Genomic DNA, 26,703 nt, shown 5'->3' with positions numbered 1-26,703 from the left:
CTGATTCCTTTCTGAACTGTTTTTACACACTGTGTTCATCATCTGATGTGGGCTGTGTTTGCTTTTCTAAAATGATACCAGCTTCCTCAGTCAGGCGTAACACCCTTCGGTTAACATTTAACTCACTTTCAGACAGAAAATAAGAGTTGCGGCCCTTTTGAAATTATCAGTAACCAAGCAGATCTGGGTACACCGAAAGTGAACAATGGCTCGTTAATGAGCTGTCCCTGGTCGTGCTTTGCTTCCAGCGGAAAGCAGACTAGCACAGCAACAAGAATTACAGTCTGTGCTGTTTGTTTCTGAAGTCATTGGACTGAAAATGTCAGCAGAGATTAAAAAAAAAAATGGAGAGGGAGAGAAAGAAAAGAAACATACAGATAATAAATGAGCATGCATGAAAGAGCAAGCTGGCAATGGTGGTACAGAGGAGAAAAGAGAGGACACGTGTATTGAAAAGGTTATTCAGAGATGCACAGAAAACGACACAACAGGGGGATTTGGGAAAGATAATTATACAGTGCAACAGAGAAACACAGACAAATGACAGACAGAATGTAACTGCTATTCCAGTAATTAGTGGTTCCATGTTGGCCAGAACTTTCTGTTCTCGCCACTGTATCTTTGCAACGGCTGTGAAAGGTGACAGCTTCCCAGTCAATATAGGTCATCAGAAAAGGGCAGCATGTTCCTCTAGTCTATTTCTTTTGAATGGAGTCAGCTTACTTCAGTGATCTCGCCACCATCAACTGGTGGAAGCAGACACTAAAGGAGAAGATTTGTTGCATATGACTACCTTTTTCCTGATGTTTGAAGCTTTTTTGTTGGAAAAACTCCTTACATGTTGATTCAGAGTTGCACTGTTCTGATTCAGTGTACAAGTTTTACCATTTTTATTATGTAACTGCTGGACTGTAGTTTGTTATGCAGCTGCAAAGCAAAAGTAGCCTGAAACCTTTACTGTCAGAACACATGAAGGTGAACTCGGCTGGTCAAGGAGATGATTCATTTTTCCATGCATCATAGTTGTCTTTAGAATTTCTTTAGAATGGCTGAGACTTGCAGAAATATCGATACACACTATACACAGTAGAGCCTGACTAACAGTGGACTGCTGAGGCTGATATCTGGTTACATAAAAAAATCAAACCTGATACAAACATTGATATGTAAGAAAAAATACTTGTCAGGGCTCTCTGATTGACAGATATCATTACATATTACATGTATAGTGCTCTTTTTTTCAAATACATTTGCACTGAGGCAGTTTCTTGGCATGTTAATATTACAATTTCCTGTAATTTACTGACTGACATCTTTTTTTAACATATACAAAGATATATGACATATATCAGATATGAAAATGTAAAACTGCTTATATACTGTAGCAGCCTGGCCATTTAACTCAAACTGTACACTGTGCTAAACTTCAAAATAAAAGTCAGTTTGATCACTGAACTGTGCCTATTATGTAAAGATGAAATGAAGAAACTGTAGAAACAACAAGACAATTAGATTGTAGAAGCACAATGTTTATCATATGTTAGGTCCATATAAATCCATGCTCAATAATAATAATAATAATAATAATAAGGTGATTTGTACAAATTTAGAGTGGGTGGCAGGACAATGATGAATCAGAGTCAAGGCTCAGTTTAGTGATTTTCAACATCAACTGTTGAAACACCAGGATGAAAAGTGCATCAACCACCCAGTCAAATCAAACCAACCGGACATACAGTAGTATCACAATATAGCAGGGCTACTCCATTTGAAAATAATCAGCTGCATAAATTACATACGTGGTGTAAACATGGAAATGAAACCAAACAATTTGTACATTTAAAAATTATTTACAGGTCAATATCTACAATCAAAAGGTTTCCCCGACAAATATTTGAGCAGTGACAGGTAATCACAGAAAATATTAGAAATAAGACAAAGCAAATGAAAAGAAGATCAGTGAAAGAATTATTAAAGTTTGTCCCCAAATTACAAGCAAGAGAGGGGCCGATGTTTAGAACTGACATTTCATTTCCAAGTAAAGACTGGCGATGTTAGAACTGCACTACAGTTAAAAAACACAAAAAGGAGACCAGAACAGCCACTACTGCGAAACACTATACAGCAGGACAGAAGGTGACTTAGCATAATACATGTCAGAAAGAGGGAAATGAGCCAAATGCCTTTTTCAAGCCCTTTATCTGGATAAGCTGAAGAGAAGAGAAGAGAAGAGGATGTATTTCTACAAGTGTTTTATGTACCTCAGGACCAATAAAGTAAACTTTGACAACAGTGACACACTGGAAGGATTCATGCAGTTACAGTTATGATGCAATTGATTGATCCACCACTTTCAAAGAGCTGCAAGTCCTTCTCAATTCCAGCACAACTCACTGTTCAGTGGTACTTCAGTATTTAAGTACAGTAGCGTTGTTTTGTTGGTCTGAACCTCAGAAATAAAAGTCTACTAAAAGCACATAGAGCGCACAATTCTAGTAGCCATTCTGGTGTGGAATTTCAATACATTTCTTCGCTTTTCTACCATTGGCTCTGTCATTTGTGGCTTTTTGTAGCCATATTTTGCCTCTATGGGAATTCTGACATTGGTAGTATTGGTGTTCACAGTTCCATAGAGGTTTTAAAAAAAAAAAAAAAAGTGCACTGTAGTACAAATACCTCCTATACAGACTCCCTTTCCTTTCTGGATGTTTAGTACAACAATATCAGTGTAAGGACCACATTTGAATTTCAAAGCAACTGACACACAAATGCATGTAAACACACAGAGAAATTCCAGAAAAAAAAGGTCCAGCAGTAAACATTAGAGGGCGCCATTTGCAAGTGCTTTCATCTTCTCACTGTCTTATCTTTTACAGGAGATGATCTTCTTTTTAAAACTCCTCATTTTCATTATTTAACACTTTGTCCAGACTAAAAAGAATGAACATTTTTAACTGGACTACTATACTGGCTCAAAAAGAGGGAATAAACTGCATGTTCTGCGGACACTACAATGGATCCCCCTCTCCTTGGCCAGCAGTTGGTACAATCCATCACTTGCCACAGGGCTCACATGTCCACTCTCACACAAAAACACCCTTTTTTTTTTTTTTTTTTTTTTTTAACCATTTTCCCTGTCACGTGTTGACCTCTCCAAACTGTCAAACAGATTTCATGACAACAGTCAAATTCCTGTATGGCAGTATTTGATAGCTTTGTGCCTTAAGAGAATATTTCAACAGCTGACACAACCTGCAAAAGTAAATTGTTTTGGGAATAAGAGGCAGAAGAGGGACGTGAGAGCACTTAGAGACATGTCGACAAGTAGAACTACATAGCTTACACAAACATTTTAAATTTAGCGGAAAGAGGAAAAAAGCGGGGAGGGATGTGCCTCCTGCTCAGAACCACAGTTGTAACAGTTGGCGATTAAGGAGACAAGGAAAAGTGACAAGATGTAACGCGCATTCTCCTGGAAAAATGGCAACAATACAGGCAATGACACATTAACTCCTAAGAAACAACGCAAAGAATTGTCTTTGGTGTGAACTGCTGTGTCCAGCTCACTCCGAAAACTGGTCCCCGTTCTGAATGTTGTGCTGCCATGTCCGGATTTACAGGCCATCAGTGAAGACAAAATGCTGATTTCAGGAATATTCTGCTTCACATGGAGACCTTTCAGCGTGAAAAAAAACTAAACAATAAGGAGCTGCCTTTGAGTTTCAGTGTGTTTTTTGTGTTCTTTATGTGTCATTTTCCTCATAACAGAATCATTAAAGTTTTCTCCTCTAATTACCTTCGAAGCAGAAACCAGTGAAAGTTGATTAAAAGTAGTTTTACCTCCACTCCATGAAAGTCCTGTTATGTACTTTTATCTGAAATGGTGTGGCACTCCTGTAGAGAGCAGTGGTTTTGATTTTTTTTTCCCTTCCTACTGCACTCCCACAGGAAATTACTTCTTATAACTTGAAGCAAACCAAAAAAAAATCTTTAAACCAAATGTTAAGCAGAGGCAGTTTACTTAATTCCACATAGGACAAGTTTTCCAGCGTCCTTTGGATGAATACAGTACCAGAAAAGCCAAAAACAATACGTGATGACTCATTTTTGTTGCTCCTTCTCAAAGAAAATTCACCCTTCTGATATCTTGATATTCAAAAAGAGCAAAACGAGACGTAAGTGGACAAATAAATACAACAGGTCTGAGAGGAGGAAAACCAGTGTGGGTCGAACCACCTTTGGGACGTACTGAGCTCCAGCTGGGTTAACAGGCAGTTGACTGGGTTGGCACGGCAAGGTTGGGTTTTCTGTCCTTCACTGTGACTAGAAGTTTTGAAGTAGACTTGGATTGTGTGTGGATTTGTCCAAAGTCACTGCCTCAGATACGAACTGGGGGTCCAGTGGGGGCCGTGAGGGGTACTTGAGAGCCGCAGTCGTAGTCGAGTTCAGCCATCCGAGAGCGGCTCATCATTCGGCTCTGGGAGTATGCCCGTCTGTCAGTCTGTCTGTCTCTGAAGCTCCGGATGTAGCTCTGTGGATAGACGGAAGATACAAGGATGTGATGAGATTGAACAGTCACTAAGCTTATAATAATGTACAGCCAGTGTACAGGAATAGTTTGACATTTAGGATGTATCCACTTGCGGGAGCATTTCCCAGCTGGGAGCAGCGACTCCTTGCAGCCTTCACTGCTAATGAGACATTGATGTACTTAAAGTTAAGACTTTAATGTAGTATTTTATGTCAAACTGAATGAGCACAGAGCATCCATCCATTATCTATACACTGCTTAATCATCAGTAGGGTCGCGGGGGGCTGGAGTCTATCCCAGCTGACTTATGGCGAAGGCAGGGGACACCTTGGACAAGACGCCAGTCTATCTCCACAAAAACAGACAAACAATCACAATCATACCTACAGACAATTTAGAATCATCAATTAACCTCAGCATGTATTTGGATAGTGGGAGGAAGCTGGAGTACCCGGAGAAAACCCACACATGCACAGGGAGAACATCTAAACTCCATGCAGAAAGATCCAAGGCCCAGGTCGGGGTGCGAATCAGGGATCTTCTAGCTGCAAGCCAACAGTGCTAACCACCAAGCCACTGTGCAGCCCAGCACAAAGCAAGAAAAACCATAAAAAAGGGTTTCAACATTAATGATGTGCAGTGCAGACATCCAGAATTTCAATTTTACTTCTTCCTAAGAAAAAGGAAGCTACTGCATCTTACCGGTGACAACACATCTCCATCAAAGCGTCTCTTCGGATTGGCCTTGCGGTGGTATCCGGGTTCAGTCTGAGGAGGTGGAGGAGGGACTTTAGGCGGCTGGGAGCTCTGGGTTTGGTGATGTGGGTGGGACGCCGCCGGGTGGTGGTACTGCTGGTGGTGGTGGTGATGGGTGTGGGCCTTCTGCTTGTGGCCGGTCTTCTGGCTCTGTCGTTTTTTCTTCTTCTTGTTCTCCTTCTCCTTTTTCAGCCTCTCTTCCCTCTGCCGGATCCGCATGAGCTGGACCCGCCGCTGCTGCCGGCTCAAGACCACTTGAGACGGAGAGGACAGAGTTGTGACAATGTGTGGAAAGGCGGCAAACAATAGATAATCAAGGGGGAGTGACAGCACGAGAGAGACAAAACAACACAGCTTTTATGGAGAAAGCAAAGCAGCTGATTAAGTCAAGCGGAAGAAACACATTCAAAATCACAGAAAAAACAAACTTCAATGAGCTGTGATGCTTTTTTTCAGCATTTGAATTAGCTTTAATTGCCGATGCTGAACTTTTCCAACAAGGATTGATTATAAGTGCAGGCTGTAATAATGGAAAAGAAGAAAAAACACTGACACCCATTTCCTCATTTCCTTCATTGTATTCAGCCGGTTGGCAGACGGATAATTTTCCTCGCTGCATGTACTTGTACTGGGCTGCTCAGTCTCCTGACATATTGTGAGTGGGTGAGTGTGTTCGTGTTATTTTCACACCCTCCCCAGCAAAGGATGTCCAAAATCTATGCTGTCTCGCCGTCCGCTGACATGACTATTTTTGGGACTTTGCGGGCATTTTTGATTCAGGTGGTGCGATATACAGCAGAGTGTAGTGGATCTGTTTTTATTATGAGAGGTCAAAATGTTTCCACTGTACAGATGCGCTGTGTAGGTCAGACACTCCTTGTGTGTGAGTGTGGGTGGGTGGGTGTGGAAGTGTTATGAGGTCTATTGTTGTTTCTTTGTGCACCACAAGGCACCATCTGCCAGGGAAACTGCCTAATCATATACCCTCCTGCCCCCCTTTTTTCTTCTCCTCAGCCAGCTCCACCTCAGGCCCCTCTGACCACATGCCAGTGTGTACAGTGTGCACTGTGTGTCTTTGTGGGGCCTAAATAAGCTTTAGATGTAACAGTAAGGACTTAAAACTCCACAGTATCTCTGCATGTTCTCTCACTGTCGACACGGTCAGGCAGGCAACAAAAAAAAAAAAAAAAAACAAGTCAAACACGTGTGCGCTAATTCATTCATGCCCGTGACCTGCATGCTATTCAATAAGCTGACAGATGATTTTCCTCCCTGCTCCACTTGGGTGCCCTGCTTACCCATTGTGCCCCAGTTTATTACCCTCACCCTGCCCTTCCCCCAGTACACCTGCTTCCTCTTTACTTTTCTCCTCCACACCAGTACTCCACCCTTTTCCCTGTCTCCTGTCACTACAATGCTCGTTGTTATAAAAGGGACACTTCCAGCGCTAATGTCGAAACTCAGTTCGAGGCTACGTGCGGTATATGTTAATTTAAATAATACAAATAATGACCAGGCGGCTCTTATCACCAACCAGCAGCAACTGCGGCAACACAGCCTCAGCCTCAGCCTCAGCCACAGCCTCCCCCTCATTCCATTAACAGTTCACACAATTAATGCAACATGCAAGTACATGCAAAATACACGATGTTCTGTTCTTAGTTTTCTTGCTTTTTCCCCCAGTAATATTATTTGGATTGTCATTTTCTTTCCTTTTTTTTTGTTTTGCATTTGTCCTATTTCTGACAAATTAAAATTGCTATTGTTTTTAATATAATATTCATTTCTTACTGCATAAAAAAGGGATACCGCTGTTCAAAGCTACAGGTGTTTAACTGAAATCCTAATAGATTAATCTAAAGCTATCTACATCAGAATCCACTTATAGAATTCACTCTGTGCTTGTTTAAGTGTAGGGGTTGGCCAAATTTTTTATTTTTTTTTTAGTATTTATTTAGGGCCGACACCGATTGTGAGTAATCAAGGAGAACGATGACCGATAATGGAACCAGTTTATAGTAAGAATGACAGATCATTGTGCCAAAATTTAGAATGCCACAAATATCAAAACCAAATTTCATTGAACTCCCGAATTCGTTTTTGATGAATCAAAAGAACCTGTTCAACATGTATCCTTCAGCGTTGATAGGTTATTACTCACGACATGTATCCAATCAGATTGTACTGGGCGGGACACTGCTCGAGACACCAAATCACAGCCAAAGTAGCTTATATTTAAATTGACTTATTTTATGCAGAATAATAATAATTATTATTATTTTAAATGATAATGGCATTAAACATTTAGAATTTTGGATCTGCTAACTGATCTATGAATATCCATATACTGCATATCAGTTTTAAATCCACACCACATGATAAAGAATAAGGTTTTTTAAGCATTTTATTTTTACTTTTTTTCCAAACACTTTGTCTTAAATTGAACAGAATCCTTCCCCTCCCTTGTTTACAGTTTTTAGTCCACCGGCGCTTCCTCTGTGTAGCTTTGCCGTTCAAGATCTACTTCCCTACATGCGACTGCACATTTTTCAAAATAGCAGTAAAAAGCTCCCTCTATCTCGTTGCCCACACCCTCTGACTGGAAGCCATGGCAGCCTGCTGTTTAATCCCATTATTTGAGGCCATGTGTGACTTCTTCTAAGACATAGCTGCGCACATCATACAGCTGCAAAGATCAAATGTACCAACCTGCATGTAGGAACGAATATCATGTGTGTGTTTCGGTTCTCTTGTAGTTAATATATGAGTGAGTGAGTGAGTGAGTGAGAGACGATGCCCCGGTATGTTTCTGTCTCCATCCTGGTGTGTTTGAGTGCATGAGTTGTGTGTCACGGTGTTTGTGTGTGCTGCATTTACATATTGTGTTTGGGTGTGTGTGCGATCTCGCCATCTGTGTTGTGGTTGCTTTCAGAACAGATTATTGCTGCTTCCGTCAGTAAGACATTCTGGTGAAAACACCAGTGTTGGTACATTCAGACTCACAAACAAACTCGCACATTCATATACACACACATACAGTACGCACTGTTCCCTGTCCTTGGAACGGTTATGATTTCTAAAGCAATGACACTGTTTATTTAATAAACTCAGGATTTGTCAAAGAAGCTTGTTGGGGTCTCGGTGAGATCAATACTGGAACAAGTTTTGCAACAGACAGCTGCAAAACAGAGCCGGTAGATTATCTGTAGCTTGAGAGTGGTTCCTACTGTGAGCACCGCCTTTGTTGAATCAGCTGTCTCTGGGAATATTCATCAAGGATTTACAAGTTCCTAACTGGAGCAGAAGCTTCATTTAAATGTCGGTTTATTTTAGTAAACTAACTGACTGAATTTGCATCCAGGTTCATGCAGAATCTTTATTCATAGGAATGAAATCAGCCACCTGTTTTCTGACATGTCACGTGGACCTTGTCTCCATGAGCTCATGTTTCTCTGTCTAACTTTCAACCTCAGACGTTTTTATTCCTCTGGGCCACAGAATTTTAACAGCTTCTTCCTACCCTGCCACTCCCATTGCCACCATTGTAAGATAGCAGCAGAGGAAACATCCGATCTGTGTGTACAATATTTTTCCCAGTGCCTCAAGGTGTTACCAACACTGAAAAAAACTCTACATACTATAGATGTTTTACTTACATATTTAAATTGTTTCAATACTGTTCTCCAATCAGTTTTCTGTAAACAGAAGCCTGCAGTGTCACTTTTGATTGTAGCTCAGTCACAATTTGTTTCAGAGCTCAAAATTTTTTTTTTTTTTTTTAGAGAATTAGATTAGATTAATGGTTTATTGTTGACATTTTTAAAAAATGAGACATGTTGCATAAAATGATTTTGACTAAATATCATGATTTCAATTTTGGATTCTCACAACTGAAAGTCTCACATGATGAGTTCAATGACCGGCTGAAAGCGGAACACCCGATGATTATTTCTGTGTTTACAATATCTGGCTCAGACAAACGATGTAATTTTGGCGATTTTTTACAAAGATAATTTTCCTTTCAAGCTTTGCAGGATTCAGAGAGTTCATTTGCATTCTCTTCTGCCAAATTTCTCAGAATTTGAATAAAACTGACACTACATCCGGATGAAAACCTGACTACTGTGGCTGCTTTCATGTCCCTCCTGTGTGTGTCTGTATATGAGTCTGTAGTTGCCTGTCTATGTTCTTCTCCCTACTCTTGTTTCTGTGGATGTGCTCATGATCTGCTACCTGTGTAGAGACATGCTGTCTGATTCTAACCTCCCTACTCATCTTTTCTCCCTGCAGGATCTTCTCGTTCAGGCTGCCTTTGAATCAGTGAGCGAACCTGTTTGTGACAAGAAAATCTATTTAACCTGCTCTGCCTCATGCTTCTCCATTTGGGATTTGTCAGCCCTGGTGCCCATGCATTAACTGTGACAACCACAGATTTTTATTGGACCGTAGAAGAAAATCTCAATACACAAACATCTAAATGTTTTACTGTCCACATTTTTTCCACAGGAGAAAAAGAGCAAAGAGCTGAGTAAAAGGTCAGTTATACTCGTGTGTTACTACTGTATGTTACATTTTTTTGTTGTTAAAAGGCGACATGACGTGATCTTCCAAGTGTGGAAACATTGCATACTATTGTAAATATGCACTTCAGACATTTGCACACCAACCCATAGAAAATCTCTGAAAAAAAATTTAGTTTTAAAATCGCTTCATAAAAACATCTCTGTTTTCATAATAATCAACCTTTCAACATCCTTGAAACCAAGAGCATCACAAAGTGAACAAAAACAAACAACTGAAAAGCTTCCCTTTCAGCAGAAATCAGAACCCAGCAAACATGGACAGACAGGTAGTTCCTCATCCTGCTCCAGAGAGTCTGATTGTGTGTGGACAGCAGTATCGCTCACCTTCTGTGTGAGAAAATCCCTCTGCAGTGACTTTCCACTGGATCAGCACTCCGAGCAGCGCCAGAACAGGCCACACACCCAAGATGACCCAAGTAAACCAGCACACCGGCCTCTTTGGGGCCACCTGAGAAGATTACAGTTACAGTTTTGGTTAATGCAGATAAACCATTAACAGCTAATTACTAACTAAATCATGACCCTTTTGTCAGCTTCCCAGAACCTTTTAAAGTTCTCATCCAATTTATTTTTGGACGAAAAGAACACCACATCATTAGTATAATTAGAGTAACAATCTTGAAGATGAAACTATCTCAATGTCATGTTTTATGTTTTATGTTTTGAGCCTCCATGTTAAACCCATTAGGCCAGTCTGGAAAAATACATGCAGGTACCCACATATGTTGCATCAGGTCTTAGGATGAATTCTGGAAGTTCAAAAAGGATCCGAAACCACAGGGCTTCCTAATGTTGGCATGTTTACCCAAATAAAAGTTAATAAGCCAGCATGAAAAAAGCATGGACAGACAGACAGACAGACAGACAGACAGACAGACAGACAGACAGATAGATTAAACCTTTACTGATCCTGCACTGGGGAAATTTACAAAATGGGTTCTTATTCATGGCTAATGTTAATGAAAAATATATTGGAAATATGATAGTGGTTGAGAATTAGCACAACGTTGTGGCTACAAATCTACAAATTACACACAGGAAGTGACAACACATAGGTCTAATATTGTGCCTATTTTCAGCAAATTCATGGAATATACAGACGATGTCTTTTTCCGTTCAGAATACTGCAAAGATGGCTCATTTTACTATGTGTGTATGACCCCTTCTTTTAGCCCTGTTCTTAAAGTGGTGCTTCATTACCTCCATCTTTAAAAACAACTGAGCTGCTGCTGCCCACGCCCCCTTCAGGAAGAAGATTCGCTTTGTATATGTGACTGACAGCACGGAGCAACACAGTTGACCACACAGCAGCCAACTGAGATGTAAATGAGCGTATGAGTAAGTAAATAAACCTGGTGGACTGTGAAGCCGACTGTGAATGGCTCACCAAGGAAGCAGCCGGCAGTGAATGGGCAGGATTATGCACATTTTTAGCCCAGCAACTATTGGCTCCTCAGTGTCTACTTAGAAACTGAATAAAAATATTACTAGACTGTGAAGCTGGAAAGCCATCAAGTTGTGGGAGGACTAGAGGGGTGGCAGGAGTAGGTTTCTTGATATTTTTACAGCTTTTATTTAGTCCTGTAAGTTTGTAACATACAAAACAATAAAAATGGATTTTCACAGATGGAGCCATGTTTTATATAGCTCTTCACCACCATCAGCAAGAAACCAAATGAGGTACTGTCTTGTAGAATGATGTGCTGATATATCCATCTTTGCATTGTGTAAAGTTTTTATGTTATAGCTTTTTCTGTCACGGGGGAACATTATTTGGTTTTATATTTTTGTTGAGTCTCAAACTGGTGTGTATTGAGGACAGCTAACCCATTATGATGGAGGCTCTGAATGTTTTGACTCCAACCAAAGACAAAATCATTTATGGGAAAAACCTTGCAGACTGTTGACTCCTGATGTCACCATAAACCTATGTCACTGACAGGTAATGACTGCAGAGATAAGGAAAGAGTCCAATTCTAAGCTCTGTGCTTATCTCTCTATTTCTATCTGCCGTTTCTCCTCTCTTCATCCTTTTTTCTTCTTCCCGTCTCCTGTTTTCTTTCAGATTTCTCTGCATTGGACAGTCAGCCATCCTAGGACCTACCTCTCTCCCCTGACTGAGTCTTATTTTAGTTCATATTGCCTTTCTATATGTTTGTTTCCGTCTCCTAGTTATGTCAGTGGTTTTGCCTCTTGTGTGTTTGTGATGTGTGTCCTCTTTCCAGGTCATGATAGTAGTAAAGAGGTGATGTGGCTCAGGTCCTGTCTGTCTGGTGACTAATGGGAATTGCTTGGCATCATCTTGGGTCATTCCTCTTTGCAACCTTGACTGTCGACATTCTAAATGTCTTCTGCCGTTTTTCTGTACATGTAACATCCACCTGACATTCCTTCCTAGTTGTAGTCTCTGAGGCATTTTTCTAGTTTTGTTATATTAAAGGGTTGTTTTTAAGGTTCTTAAGTTTCTTTCTTATCCGAAATGAGGGGTCTAAGGCAAATCGATTGGCAGCCAAACAGCCCTTGAACGTTTCAACATGCTTGAATTAAAGAACATTAAATCACATCATAAGTTTCTTATTTAACAGGCAAACCTTACTTGTCAAACACTCTAACTGCAATGTTTACAAATGAGATTTCGACTTGCAATCCAACTGAGCTCTAGCGTACCGTACAGATTTGAAGCCAAAAACTGTGTAAACACAGAATTTGCTATATTGTTTCTACCAAGGCAGAAAATATATGTTTCAATTAACGAATGCATCAATTTTCTTAAAAAACACATTAAATATATTCTAAATATTTAGTGAAAATACATCAACGTCAATGGGCTCACCTTCTAGTTCATGCTACGCCATTCAACTGTAGGTCAGTGTATTGGGTTTATGGGATTCTTGCATTAGTACGATAACAAACTTCGATTTGTCAGACCTTCAGGGTGTTTAAACTAAAAATGGAAGAAAATTGACTTTTCATACACTCCAACATGACACCACAGAATTACATGTCCCATGACAGACTATTTTATCCTATTCTGAACTCTGCCTGCCTTTCTCTCATACATGCACACATCAAACGCACAGACCTTCCTGTTCTCAGATAAACACTCAAATCTTCTATTGATCTTCTCTGTCTTCTCAGTTTCTACCTGCAGGCACACCTCGAGTTCCTGGAGAAACTTTTGCAGACAGTGCACCAAGGTGAAATGTCTAAAACTGCTGGTGGTGACAGCTCTATAAAGTGGTCAATATCTGAGATTTTAATCTATGAGTCTACCAAACTGTCAGTATGTCTATGACTCTCTCTGGAGCGCACTAACTTGCCTCAAGGTGACTGACATCCCTCTTCCTCTGTGCCCACCAAAAGGCACACAAACCCTCACAGAGACGTGCTTACCCTGAGTCTCTCATAGACGTAGTGCACCAAGGCGAACAGCTCTATAAAATAATCCACGGTGACAGTGATGATGGCAGAGCCGAACGTGGCGGTCGAGAAGGTGACAAAGCAGCGCTGCCACTGTAGAGTGAGGACGGCAAATAGCGTCCCAGAACCCAAGAGAATGCCCAAAGGAACCCATACTGTTTTGGGGTGGTAGAACTCCTCCATGACCTGAGAGGAAGAGAAAAAGTGTTCATTTAATTTTGGCTGTTTTTACAGGATCGTGCAAAGCCATGTGAAATCATTAGCAGCAGCAGAGCAAATCTACTTATCTCTAATGTGGCATTCAAATTCCATCAGCAAAAACTCTTGATGCTGCTAAAATTAAACATCAAGGCCTGCCTCACACTGTGGTTTGCAGTCAGATATGTATTATTTTGAGTACTAAAGTGCTAATTGTATTTAGTTGGTGAGTGAGCTACTTTGCCAGCACACTGAATGACAAACTGAGGTGATCTCTCGAGACAGTGGCATTGCTGCTGCGGCATCATCATTTTAATGGCACTTTAGGATCTCCTGGTTATACTTTGAGGTAAAAGTTGTTAAAATAGAATGTTATTCACAAACATTGCAGACAATTTATTAGACTAACAAGTGAGATGCTACCACAGTAACGAGAGGTGGCTCGTTTGCACCCATGTACAAACCCGATTAGTCCATAGGCAGCAGCAACTACACACACCAAGAACATTCCCTCTTGTGAGAATAGCATCATGCTGTCCTCATAAAGCTCATCTGCATGAAAGAATGAAGGCTGACATTTCAATTACACGTGTTTGGCAGATACAGCCTAATGGATGCATTTTGTGTCCAAATTCTCATCACCTCTTCGCGGTTGAACTGCTTCCAAAGTATTTACTGCAGTAAGGTGCAACACATAATAGCTAAAACCGTACAATTTGACTTTCCAACAGTGCCAGTTGTTTCTCTGCACCAGAATGTGTCGCCCAAACAAATTCCTTTTATCTACATCTGATTTAATCATAGTTTAAAACGGACACGTGTGTGTCCATCTCCACATACATTACTTCAGAACTTGTCAGTGCATCAGTATGTTCATATACATGGATATGTTTATATCCATGCAGTTCAATCATTGTATCATTGATCATATAATATTAACATATATATGCAATGATAGGATGTACTGTTAAAAAAAAGAAGAAGTTGTTTTTAAGGTAAAATTCTGGCAGCTGTGGTTGCCAGAATGCTACCGCAAAATTATGGTAAAACATTTTCTACATTTACGACAAAGAAATTTATCGATATTGTTGATTTTAGGGTTAAAAAATGTGCTTCATTTCATATTTTACTGTAAAAAAAACAAGTTTTAACCTTTAAAAATGTGTAAATTTACATGAAGATACCAAAATCCATTTACTATAAGTATTACAGCATTTTTCCATTATCAGCACAACAGTTAGTGTATTTAACATTAAATATATGTATTTTAGCAAAAATTGTGGTTGCAGCTGTCATAAATATTAAAGCATATGTCTGTTATTAACATAAAAATACCTCAATTTGACCAGTAACAAGCTGTATTTTTTTTTACATGCATGTAATAGATGCAGAAATTGCCATGTTACTTGTTATAAATATTGCAGCATGTTTCCATTACCAGTACAACAATATGTACTTTCAACTGGGAAAAACTGCATTCTTTTCGAGAATTAAATGTAAAAATTACAGTATTTTTTATACTTATTACCGCATTTTTCCAATAAAAACTGTGCAGGAGTCGAGAAATTGATTTTTTCAAAAGAAAAAAAATCTACAAATCACACATTTTTCCTGATGAGCCTATTTACAGTGATCCAGTGTTATATAAACTTCATCAAACTGTTTAGAGTTTAGAGATTTTACTGTCATGGTTTGACAGTTTTTCACTGTAAAATGACAGTGTACAAACATTTCATTGGTTTGCCATCTCTGCAAGTTTGCTACTGCATGTGAACACTTTAATGAATAAAACATTGAAAGTTATTTCATTTGAGCACTAGGCACATACTTTTTTCTCAGTTTCTACATGATACAGCATCCACCATCATGGATAGGCATATTCAAGACAATCTTCCCTTTGTTATGTAAAGATATCTCTACTGCCAGCACTGCATAATGAGACGCATGTAAGAATACAATTTTATATTACCTTTTTCCCCTTGACACTAAGGCTAATATAAAAAAAAAAGGTAATATCATATCAAATGATGGAAAATGTAGAGCATTCATACCGTAGGCCCTGCTCTTATAATGACCGAGAAAAGGGCTTTAAAGTGTAGGTAGTGACATTCCCCAGAAAACAGCCTCAGGCTCATAGGGTTAATCATTTATCTCGCACATGGTCATAACTCACCACCAGTGACGCCACTCCGACCAGCAGGCCCAGCAGCAGGCCCACCATGAACAGACCCACACTGCGAACCAACATGGTCACCAGGCCACACAAGGTCCCGATACCGAGGCCGATGCCGACGGACGCCTCCACACTCAGCTGAGTGTCCATCACCCTCTCCTTGTAGCACAGCATGAAGATGACCACTGAGCCAAACATTAGTCCTGTGAGGAACAATACGGCCTTGAAGCATCGATAGCCTGGAGGAGAGAAGGGAAACAGAGCTGTTGTGAGGATATCAAAAGCATACAAACTCTGAACTGCTGTAGCTGTGTGTGTGTGTCTGAGTGTTTGGACACGCGAGTCCGAGTGAACAGCCAGAACCATCCATTAAACCCAAATGAAATCAGATAAAACATAATGACAACATGAAACAGCAAACAGCATGATGGTGCTCATAAGAAACATTTCCTTGCGCCATTAGCAGCAGCCCAGAACAGAGAGGAATAGTACAGTCAGGAACCCACCCACACACACACACACAGACACACACACACACAACAGCAGAGGGATATTCAATTTTAGCCTTGAATGATACAGTGCCAAGACCAGTGTACAACAACAAGTACAAAACTAATGGCTTCCTCTTAAAAAAAAAAGAAGAAGAAAGAAAACGTTTGGGTTGCCAAATCTTGCTTTTTCTGTCTAACTCATTGCTCCATTTTGAAGCTTCTATCAATGAACAGTTCAGCTACATTTTCTGGAAATGTCTGCAGAGTATCTAGACAGAAATCAATCCACGAAGAAACTGTTAACATTTACATCTGCAGACAGGATGGATGATTGCATGACTGTTACACCCCAAAAAGGATTGGATTATTTACTGACCAACACAAATTTCTGACAACATAAGTGCCGCATGTATTCTCCTCTGACTTAACATTTTATTTTTATTCCATAATTACATGCCACAGTTCTCTCTGTTCAGCCTTGTGATAAACTGTAGATTGCTTTGTGGTTTTGCAAACGGCTCCTGGAATTAAAAGGCTGTTATCATGTTTCAACAGAAAAGATAAAGTATTACATGGAGGATGCATAATAAACACCAAGAAACATAACCAGCCACCATCCTATGGTGTCTAAGAAAGAGAAAGGCTCTCCCCAGAGTATGGTGGGAACAGATAAATTCGCTCTATAAACCTTTATGAAATTGCTTCAGAATATGATAATTATCAGATTACAAAAGGTCATCCACATTCATTAGTCAACAAGCCTGCTGAAAAGAGCAGCTGCTCTCCTTTCCATTTTTTCCTTCATATGCTCCCTCTTCGGCTTTCTCTCCATGTGTATTATTCAATCAAAACAAGAAAAAAAAAAGACTCCAAAGCATTGAAAGCGCATCATATCAACAGTTTAAATCTCCTTGGCCTTTTGCTTCTATGTTTATTAATGTTTGCATCTCCCTTTATTTTCCTCAGCATCTCTGCTTTGGACTCTGTCTCGAGGGGACCCGACGTCAGATTGTTATCTTTGTGTAATCAGGCATTGCACAGCTGAGCTGAACAATACTCTGCCCCTCGTCCAAACCAGCGTCCTTGCTCATCCCTTGTGACCATACCTCATTTATTTGATACACTTCGTATAGTAGCTTTCTTTTATTCCTTCACCTCAATCCTGTGTTTGGAAATCTTTCAGCCACCATGTGCGGTGAAAGCCACTGTATTCTTCACAGCTGTTTGCACTTCTTCTGTGACAGAATGCCTGGAGGAATACACAGAGTAACTGGACCATTTCTGGAGCGTCTGCAGCCACCTGAACATTTGTTTGGTCAGCAGCTGTCACACATTCCAAACACTGTCAGATTTGATGGTCTCCAGTCAGTGAATAAAATATGAGATGTGCTTCTCCTTTACTGCTCCTAATATCTGGCCCATTTTCCTTCCCTCCCTCTCCCCTCCCTCAGTCTTTCATCCCCCTCACAGTTCTACTACCCTCTGCTTATCCCTCCAACTACCTCTTTTGTTCCTCATTGCATTCCTTAGTTTTCCTCCAGCCATCAAACCGTCCCATCTGTTCAATCTGGCTTATTCAGCTCATGTCTCCCCCCTCTCCCTCGCTCTCTCCTTTTTTTTTTCTCTTTGCCTCATCCATCTTGTTGCAATAACATCACTCATCATTCCTGCTGCAGCTTTGTGTTTGTGGATCAAATAAATGACAGCTAATCTTTTCTCCCCTAGACCTTGGGACTCACCAGATTCTGTGGTGGCAAGAAGGATTTATCGGCAGGGAGAATCAATCGTCGCGCTGATAACCAACAGAAAAGTCTTTTTCCTTCATATCGCTCAAATGTGTGACTGCTGTGTTTCGGAGAAACATCAACATTATGCATTGCGTCTCATTTGCTGAACAGTGATTTGGGCACTGAGAGTGACAGCGCAGCACTTCTGTTCGCCTATGAATATGAAGTCAAACAAACAGAAAGACAAACAGACGCCATATGGATTGAGAGGCTCAAGTATTTGAAGTAAAATGCTGCCACTCGGTTGCTGACATCTTGTTATGTGATGCTTTATTGCTTTATGGCAGCATGTATGAAACAACTTCATTGGATGAATTTGATTCTCTCAGTAAAGACACTTCCAGAGTTGACGTCTGTTAGTGTGCAAATGCTAAAAACATTTGCAGGATTATAACTTTAGCACACCAATGCCCTGAGCATGTTTGAAGCACAGCTGAGAGCAAACTTTACATTTCCTCACTAGTGGTAAAATCTATGAATAGGGAGGTTTTCTACATTTTTATCCAAGCTACATGTTTTTTTCAGGGCTGTTAGCCACTATAGTGTTGTTACATGCTGTCAACTTTGTAAAATAAAGTTCTTGGGCAACCTATTTGTAATGCAGGGACTGATGCCAATGCTTTCCTAGGACATATACAGTGAATGTTAATGCTGTCTGTATGCTTCAGTGAATCGCTCTGTGTCTATTTGCATGCAACAAGCCTGCTCAGAGCTTCAACACCCATCAATATTCATCCAAAAAACAGCACACACGTCGCCGTCTCCCCAAACTATATTTATTTTCTTTGAATGGAACACAAGAATATAAAAATACCACCCAGGCAAAATGCTGGGGGTTTTATTTTGTATGAAATTAAGCAATATATTATACACATTCTTGCTGTAGGTCTATCTAGCAGGGCTTTGTAGTTTATGTTACTGGAGGGAACAGGAAAGGAGGTAATAGATCAAAGTTGAGCAAGATGTGATTTTGTAGGCTGCATTATAATTTACATGCAAAACTCTAAACATCACCAGTGGACATGGAATCCAATGGAATAAATCAAAAAATCATCACCGATTCATTATATTTGAACAGTTAAATGCTTTGCTGGTTTAACAGAGTAAACTGCTGTGTTTTGTTTCAGGTTTAAGATGGACTGTGGGACAATGTGCACGTTTTTTATTTATTTATTTTTTTTCATTTGGAAATCACATTGTACAAGAACGATCAGAAAAAAAATCAATATTCTGACAGTGTGTGCTGCACATCCTTGTGGTCAGGTAGGTACTCATGAATAGAATGTCACTGAGGCACTGACATTTCAATTAGAAAATATTAGGAAATAAGACATTTCTGCTTTATACTGTCCGGTAAAGACAAGCATTTATTTGATCTTGTGTGCCAACATTCCGACAGTCCTTGCTAAACCATCATTAACTCGGAAAAAGACAGCAAGATGAAAATCACTTTGCCATGGTACTTTTGATTAATTGTCAAGCTCTGGGCATCTTTTTTCAGCAGTGTTGCTGGAACACTTAGTTGAAAGAAACAGAAACATACCTCGGAATAAGGAGCAGAACACAATATGCTGTAGTTTGTCTGATGATGAGAGCAATTTAGGATTTTGATGAAACTGAAGAAAACATGAGGCTGGAAGCGCAGACTATGTGCTTACAATGGTGTAGTCCAATTTACTCTCTAAAGAAAATGCATATCAGTGGCACAGCAGTTTGGTCTGTTGGAATCAGAGTTTGATATTGGCTCACACAGCCAGTAACAAGAGAGCCACACTCTACTGCTCTGAAATCGATAACATACATACACCAGCAGAGCAGAATGGAATTGAAATAATAGAAAAATGACGAACAGTGGAGATTTTATAGGTTTCTGGCAGTGTGTCTTATCAATTTTTCAGTCATTTCTTGGCACTTACGCATAGAGGAAATCAATCACTATTCAGCGTTTCCATCATATCTGTCATTATTGCTCCTGGTAGTTCTCTATTCTTTGCACATGCATAGTTTGTGCTTGCAGATACAAAGGGAGCAGCTTTTTAGATTGACTGAGAGTCAGAGCCTAGTCGGTAAAAAGGCCATGATTACTGGTGGTTCATACATATTATTTTACACTAATGTTAAAAGTAGGTTTGGCATTTTCAGTGGCACACTCATTTGCTTTCCTGCTGAGAGTTATATAAAAATGACAGCATTGGCACAAATCTGTTTTCTAAATATGAAGCAATTACAAGAATACGACTAGCTTAGTGTAAAGTCTAGAAACAGGCAGTCAGGTTCTAGTCCAAATGTAAGGATACGTCCTTAGCAGCATCTGTAAATCTTACAAATAGAGTTGTTATATCGTGTTTGTTTAAAACATACAAAAAAGTGTGGAAATGGCATGTTGTGATTTACAGGGTATTATCGGGGTTAAGTGCATCTTCCTGGAGTCTCCACTGGTTGCCTGGCAACCTCATGCTGACAAAAATACTGCAGAACATATGATTTTAACCCTTGTATGGATTAAACAGAAAGATCTACAACATGTTCTGTAGTAAGCTTTACAGATGCAGAGGAAATTTGTTCCATGCCTTTTTTTTTCTGTCTTACTGCTTTTCTTTTTATTCTCTCCCCTTTACCTCCACCCAGGTGGTCGAGGTAGATGGCTGCCCTCCCTGAGCCTGGTTCTGCAGGAGTTTTCTTAGTACTGTCGGGTCTTAAATTCACAATTTAGCCTGGTAAGTTTCCATTTCATATCATTTGGAAGGTTTTAACCATAATATTTAATATTATCAGGTAAATTCACAGTGTAAGGTCTTAACCCATGTACATTTGTTAGTTCAAAGTTCAATATTAGTGTTGTTTCTTTGCTGGAAAGCACTTCGACTCAACAGCAATGGTGATTAAACTTGACTTGTCTTTAGCTAAACTAAGTGGCTGCTGATGATAGCTTCACAGTCAACATACAGAGTAGCAGTTTTCTTAACTTTAGAAAAAACATACAAGTGTGTTTTCCAAAATGTTAACTTATTACTTTTGACTAAATCATCACTTACCAAAGAAGCAATAGATGATTCCAAAGAGGCAGCACATGGAGCAGACCACCGAGGGCACAATCTCATATCTCCTCTCAATCTCCTGGTCACACTTCAGCCCCACCTCAGCCAAACCCAACAGCCGACTGGTGGACGTCATGATGGCTGAAGTGGAGAGGGGGAGGTTTAGGGAGAAAGAGGAGGGCAGGGGTCAGGGGTGGAGAGGATGTGAAGGGATTTCTGGATCAGTGGACTTCACCCATGGAGACGTTTCTCTCTGCAAACAGAAGGAATAGAAAAAAGAAAGATGGGGAAAAGCGGCAGGAGAGAGTATGATTGAGAGAATGAAAAAAGAATGGAGAGAGTGATTATTGATTGCTCATTTTAAGTACTCAGCTGTGAGTGCTGACAGTGCAGTAAGCAGGCTCCATAACTTTGAAAAAAGAAACATCTCAGCACAGCCACACAAGTATTGCTGCAGATAAAAATGCAATTCAGCCACTATCATTCACTTGGTGTTACAGTAAAAAGGTTGCAACAAATTGTTGCCAACAGTCGGGAAGTATCTGACCAGCAGCAGAAGATGTGCAGCACACTCAGAACGGTTGCCATGGAAAGATCAATGGGATGCATTTGCATAAATTTGCATGTTGTGGGAAATTTGTGGCACAAGTACGAGGCAGTTTGTGGGCCTTGTATTTGTACCACGAAGCTAAAGTTTTTTAGAATTAATGTTGTCCCATTTGTACTTGGTCCTGATCTGTTACTGCTCTGATCACTCACTTGAAATAGTAAATCAGCTGTCCTGTGAAAACCACGTATCTACAAAAGACTAATTTTGCATGAGCTGTGAAAAAGAGCCCTGTTCTCAACTTCATGACTATGTAGTTTTTAAATTATCCAACGGGCTTTTAAATGATTCACTTAACTCAAGCAGCAGGAGAATTTCCCCTGACTATAACACTTAATCCTTCGGTTTACATGAAAAATGAAGAATCCCTGCATTCCTTAATACACAGTTTTTACTGCACAGCACTATATGCAGTATATAACTTTTTAATAGACAAAGCGTTAAGTTTATCAATCAAGAATCTGGATGATTAAGGTCTGAGAGTGTGGACAAGGAAACAAGGATTTTTGGTAGATTTAGGATGGCATTACAAGAAAGAAAGTCAAAAAGCCAGACGAGTGGATAATTTGTAAAAATCATACTTCAGTGCAGCAGTGTAAAGGAGATACAAGTGTAACATATGGTACATTTTAACTTTGGTTCTCTGAGTGAAGAGACTATCTTGCCACCCAGTTACTTACTTCAAATGTATGGGTAATGACCCCTCTGCTTGTCAGGGTACGTGACTACTTCTTTAGACATACCTGCTTGCCCAGTCATATCTGACAGGTTACCTATAAAGCACCTGTGCTGACGTTTCACTGATAGTTTTGATCGAAACGTGTCTCCGAGCAGCCAAAAGAGCTGGAAAGATAGTCTCTTCACTCAGAGAACCAAGGTTACAATGTAGCAATACGTTCTCTATCATCTCAAGACTATCTCTCCACCTAGTTACATATTTTATATAGACAGGGTAACTCTGAAAGACACCCTGTGAGGAGACGGTGCCGCCCAAACCACATGTTTATGACAAACGAACTACACTATAGGCTGAGGTCCTGCACAATGCAAAGATCAGGCCTGAGAGACAAAATGACTGCTTATGCCACACCGCAAGATGCAAGACTGACTCCAGGAACACTGGTAAAGGCCAAGATGAAACAACCAAATCTGCAAACAAAGTGGCCACTAAGATCAAGTGGCCAGGCCAATGGTGACAGAGGTTGTGGCCAGAAATGTAGTTCTAAAGAAAACCCATTTCAGAGCAGCAACAAGAGTCAAAAGAAGGGATTGCTTAAGCACATTATGAACTATGCCCAAGATCCAGTGAGGGACCAGGAGGATTCTATGATACATGAAGGTAGAGGGCCACAGTGGGCTCCAGTGTTAGTCAGCTGGACCCTGCATAGCCATAGATATGTTTCGACTTGCAAGCAAGCCATCATAACCCTGCACTTCCTATTAGTGCCTATAATTGTTTACACAGCAAATCTCAAAAATTAGGCAGGAGTAACACCTCTGCTGGTGTGAGGCTGCAATTCCACAAGATTTTCAGGGAGGGCGACACCCAGAACACTGGTTGCCCTGCCACTAACCTTTCTAAATTACTGCCCACATAATAGACCATTTTCTTTGGAATACATCCACATTCTCCTTCTCTGCCACCTCCAGCCCCAGAGTAAGAGTAGGTAAGGAGCTAGTATGAGGCTGAACTGCTGTGGCCTCCATCATTTTTTTCCAGTTCTACACTTTGGTAGATGCAGAAAAACAGGGCAATCTCTGGATTTTACCCCCCCAAAAACTTAAATTCCCTGGTACAGGTATCCATAGCAAAATATGTATAGTAAAAGACTATGGAGTCTTTCTGGATAATGGTGCGTAATTAAGTTGCTTGCTAGCCGTGATTTGTGCTGTTGCAGCGTAGTGTAAACACATCAAATTGAAATATGATTACATGGCAAAGAAACAGGTAAAATCAAATTCAACTACAGAACTTAAACGGGAAACAACTTAAATTTTAATGACCAGTTTTTATTCGTCCCATTCGTGTACGTCGTTGCGCAATGCATGATGGTATATATTGCTTGGCTAGTGACCATTGGCTGCACACTACTTTTCACCGTACATGGTGGGATAGTTTGAGTGCACTAAATAGGGTGTAACATTGGTCAGTTAATATTCGGACAGCACTCCAAAATATTAAGGACTCTGCTGGGTATAGTGAGTGAATTCGGACACCTTCATATCTTTCCAGGAGGTTCTCACTTCTTTATTTACACCCACCGGTGTGGGAATTCAGTTAGCTTCGTGCTAAGTTTACTTTGTGGAGTAAGTTGCCTGAGTCAAGGAGTAGATACGGGACTCAGAGACCGTATGGAGCTTTTAAAGGGAGAGAGGACTAGAGGAGAGACTTCCGCTGTTCCCCGACGTGAACATTTACGCTCAACACGGACTAGCACTGAGCGTGTTAGCTGCAACGATATGCGGCTTCAGAAAGATGCAGACACGGCCGGAGAAAAGTTTGCCACCTGCTGTTCAGCCGACCGGGAAGTCTGCGCTCAGCAGGGATCACACCGAGAGCCTCAGCTGACAAGCAACGCGCTGGCATTTAGGATTAAAGCCACAGGAGCCGGAGAGACAAAGGAATAAATCTAGCTAAATCTGAACGGGAAACGGCATTCCAGGGAGATCAGAAAGAAGCCCAAACCACAGCAGGTAAGCGGATACATGCTGTAACGCACATACACCGATCAGACATAACATTATGACCACATGCCTAATATTGTGTGGGTTCCTTTGATGTTGCTAAAACTCCACTGACTTAGTGGGGCATGTGGGTTGCAGGGTGGGACCTGCCTACCTAGATCAGGCTTATCCTGGCACATCTCACAGATGCTCAGTAAGATGTGGATCAGGGGAGTGTGGAACCCGGGTCAACATCCCTGGGCCACTCCTTAGTAGTTTTTGCAGTGTGTTGGGGTGCATTGTTCTGCTGAGGGTGGCAGCTGGCATCAAGGACTGCTGTTGCCATGTGGTATAGAGGAGTTTGGGGGGTTGCTTGACCTGCAATGCTGAGGTGGGTGGTACATGTCAAACATCCACATGAATGTCAGGACTCAAGGTTTCCCAGCAGAACGTTGCATTATGACAAGATGATTGATGTTATTCACTTCACCTGTCAGTGATCATACAGAATATGTTTAAAGTGGTACAGTTTGTCACACTGCACTCTACGTGGAGATCAAACAATCAGCAGTGGTGCTTTATAGGTAACCTGTGGGGTGTGACTGAAATGTCCAAGGACCATGATGAGCATACGGGTCAATTACATATAAAATATGTAACTGAGCGGAGAAATAGTCTGGAGACAAAAGAGAACATAAATGTAAAACAAAAAAAAGATATATGTGATCATATGCAAGTGAGACATTGCAAGTCTTGCTGTTGCTCTAATCTCAGTTTTTTTTATCATAAAAACTGTATTTTCACAGTTTACCAGTGCTTATTGCAATTATACATGAATAAAAACATGCATTAAACATTTCTGTAGCGAAAACGTGCCATTATACAACATGTCTCTCATTTATTAAACAAATCGATGTAAAATTACAGAACAAACTGTTATTATTTGTTGATAACTTATTGTATGTCATTTCAGAAACAAACTGTTTCAGCAAACAAAAGTATTAATTAAAAAATAAAATATTTGTGAAATTATACTAAATAAATAAATTTATTTCGAAAGTATTTTTATGTTAAAAAATGTCGGCTTTCTTTTAAAAATGGCATTTTATTTGTATTCAGGGTTAAAGATATTTTTAACGTTATTTTTTCCATTGACACTTATGTTCACATTTCAAAAATACTGAAAAAAAAGCTAAGTTAGAGTTTTTGAACTATGTAGAAAAGGCAAAACCTTTGAGCCACGGGCAGTTGCAACGTAAACACATTACATCAAGGCAAGTGAAATCATACATTGTATAAACAAGCTTAATCAAACATGCAATATTAACAATACCATGGGTTTATTGCTGTGGTTATTTAGTGTGATTACCTACTGTGTATAATTAGATTCCACTAGCTGTATTTAATTTACTGTAATATGTAAATGTTGGGCTTATGCAGGGCAGGCAATACACTCGGCTAATGGGACTCTTCCTATTAAGCTGTTGGTGAGTTATGACCAATTACCGATTTTAGTATTCATTTCCTGTACTCAGTGGAATGTATACCTTTCATCTAATAAGATATTGTGTTGAGATGAGCTATACTACACTTTATCTCAGCAGTGATACTCAATCTTCCTGTTAACTTTATTCTTAATTGATGTTTTTGTGTCCTTTGAGTGAGAGAAAGAGCAGGAAGATCAGTGTGGAGTGGGATGTCGATGCAAACATGCTGCTCGGAAACAGAAACCCATTGCTTTGTCTGAAAGGCCTGTTTTTAAAGGATTAAGTGGACGTCTGTGGGATGAAAATGTATGGGGTTTCCACATTGATCTTTTTTTATAGTGTTTCTGCCATCAGCTAACAAAGCGATCAAAGCCAGTGATGTTTCACAGATTTTGTGTGAAGATAACTTAAGGCAAATGCAGTCAGTCATAATGTCACCCACTAGCCTGGAGTAAAACAGAAATATCACAGTTTCAGCAGGACAAAATATTGCATCAAAGCAAATGGTAAAAGCATATCTTTTAAAAATTAATTATGCAGAAAACTCATGCCGTTGCAGTGTAAAGTGTGTGATTTATGGATCATAGACTCATGCTGTTAGATAAACACCCACACACAGCTCCACACTCATTCAAGCACCGAATCCCAAAGGTTTAATTTCCAGCTGAGACACAAATTAAGACCCAGTAAGTCTATAGTCTCTCTCAATGGTAGATACGTTAAAATGGAGTTGCTACTGACATTGCTATTATTTCACCAAACAAGTAGTTTACTCCGTATTTAATGCAGCTGTTCTCTGTCCCTGTCTCTTGCAAAGGCACCCCTGTTAATGCAAACATTTCTTAAGCTATTCCCTGCCTTTCTAAACTCCTTCTTCACACAGATATTTCTATTTCCACTATTTCTACAGTCATGTATCCTGAATATGAAAATCTTCAGTTGTGTGTTCAATAAAGTCCCAGATCTCA

The 26,703-nt window shown here is 40.1% G+C and overlaps 1 protein-coding gene and 1 long non-coding RNA gene across 2 annotated transcripts in view; one reads left to right on the top strand and one right to left on the bottom strand.

The window, feature by feature from the left end:
* Nucleotides 1-1,513: 1,513 nt before the first annotated feature.
* tmem198a (transmembrane protein 198a) overlaps nucleotides 1,514-26,703 on the bottom strand; it is a 42,507-nt gene continuing 17,317 nt past the window's right edge. Inside the window, exons 2-7 of the mRNA XM_023298551.3 lie at nucleotides 20,975-21,230; nucleotides 15,662-15,900; nucleotides 13,264-13,476; nucleotides 10,195-10,318; nucleotides 5,234-5,541; nucleotides 1,514-4,531 (exon numbers count right to left, since the gene is read on the bottom strand). Coding sequence (XP_023154319.1) covers nucleotides 4,379-4,531; nucleotides 5,234-5,541; nucleotides 10,195-10,318; nucleotides 13,264-13,476; nucleotides 15,662-15,900; nucleotides 20,975-21,113 — 1,176 coding nt within the window. The 5' untranslated portion in view covers nucleotides 21,114-21,230 and the 3' untranslated portion in view covers nucleotides 1,514-4,378. The remainder of the gene's footprint in view (nucleotides 4,532-5,233; nucleotides 5,542-10,194; nucleotides 10,319-13,263; nucleotides 13,477-15,661; nucleotides 15,901-20,974; nucleotides 21,231-26,703) is intronic.
* LOC129350040 (uncharacterized) lies at nucleotides 5,538-11,493 on the top strand. The gene is made up of 2 exons (XR_008603248.1): nucleotides 5,538-9,822; nucleotides 11,043-11,493. It is a non-coding gene; the product is annotated as an uncharacterized LOC129350040 (long non-coding RNA).

The sequence above is a fragment of the Amphiprion ocellaris genome, chromosome 11 (assembly GCF_022539595.1).
Source record: "Amphiprion ocellaris isolate individual 3 ecotype Okinawa chromosome 11, ASM2253959v1, whole genome shotgun sequence".
Taxonomy (NCBI): Eukaryota; Metazoa; Chordata; class Actinopteri; family Pomacentridae; genus Amphiprion; species Amphiprion ocellaris.
The sequence above is the reverse complement of the archived record's forward strand: the minus strand, read 5'-3'. Positions and strand labels throughout refer to the sequence as shown.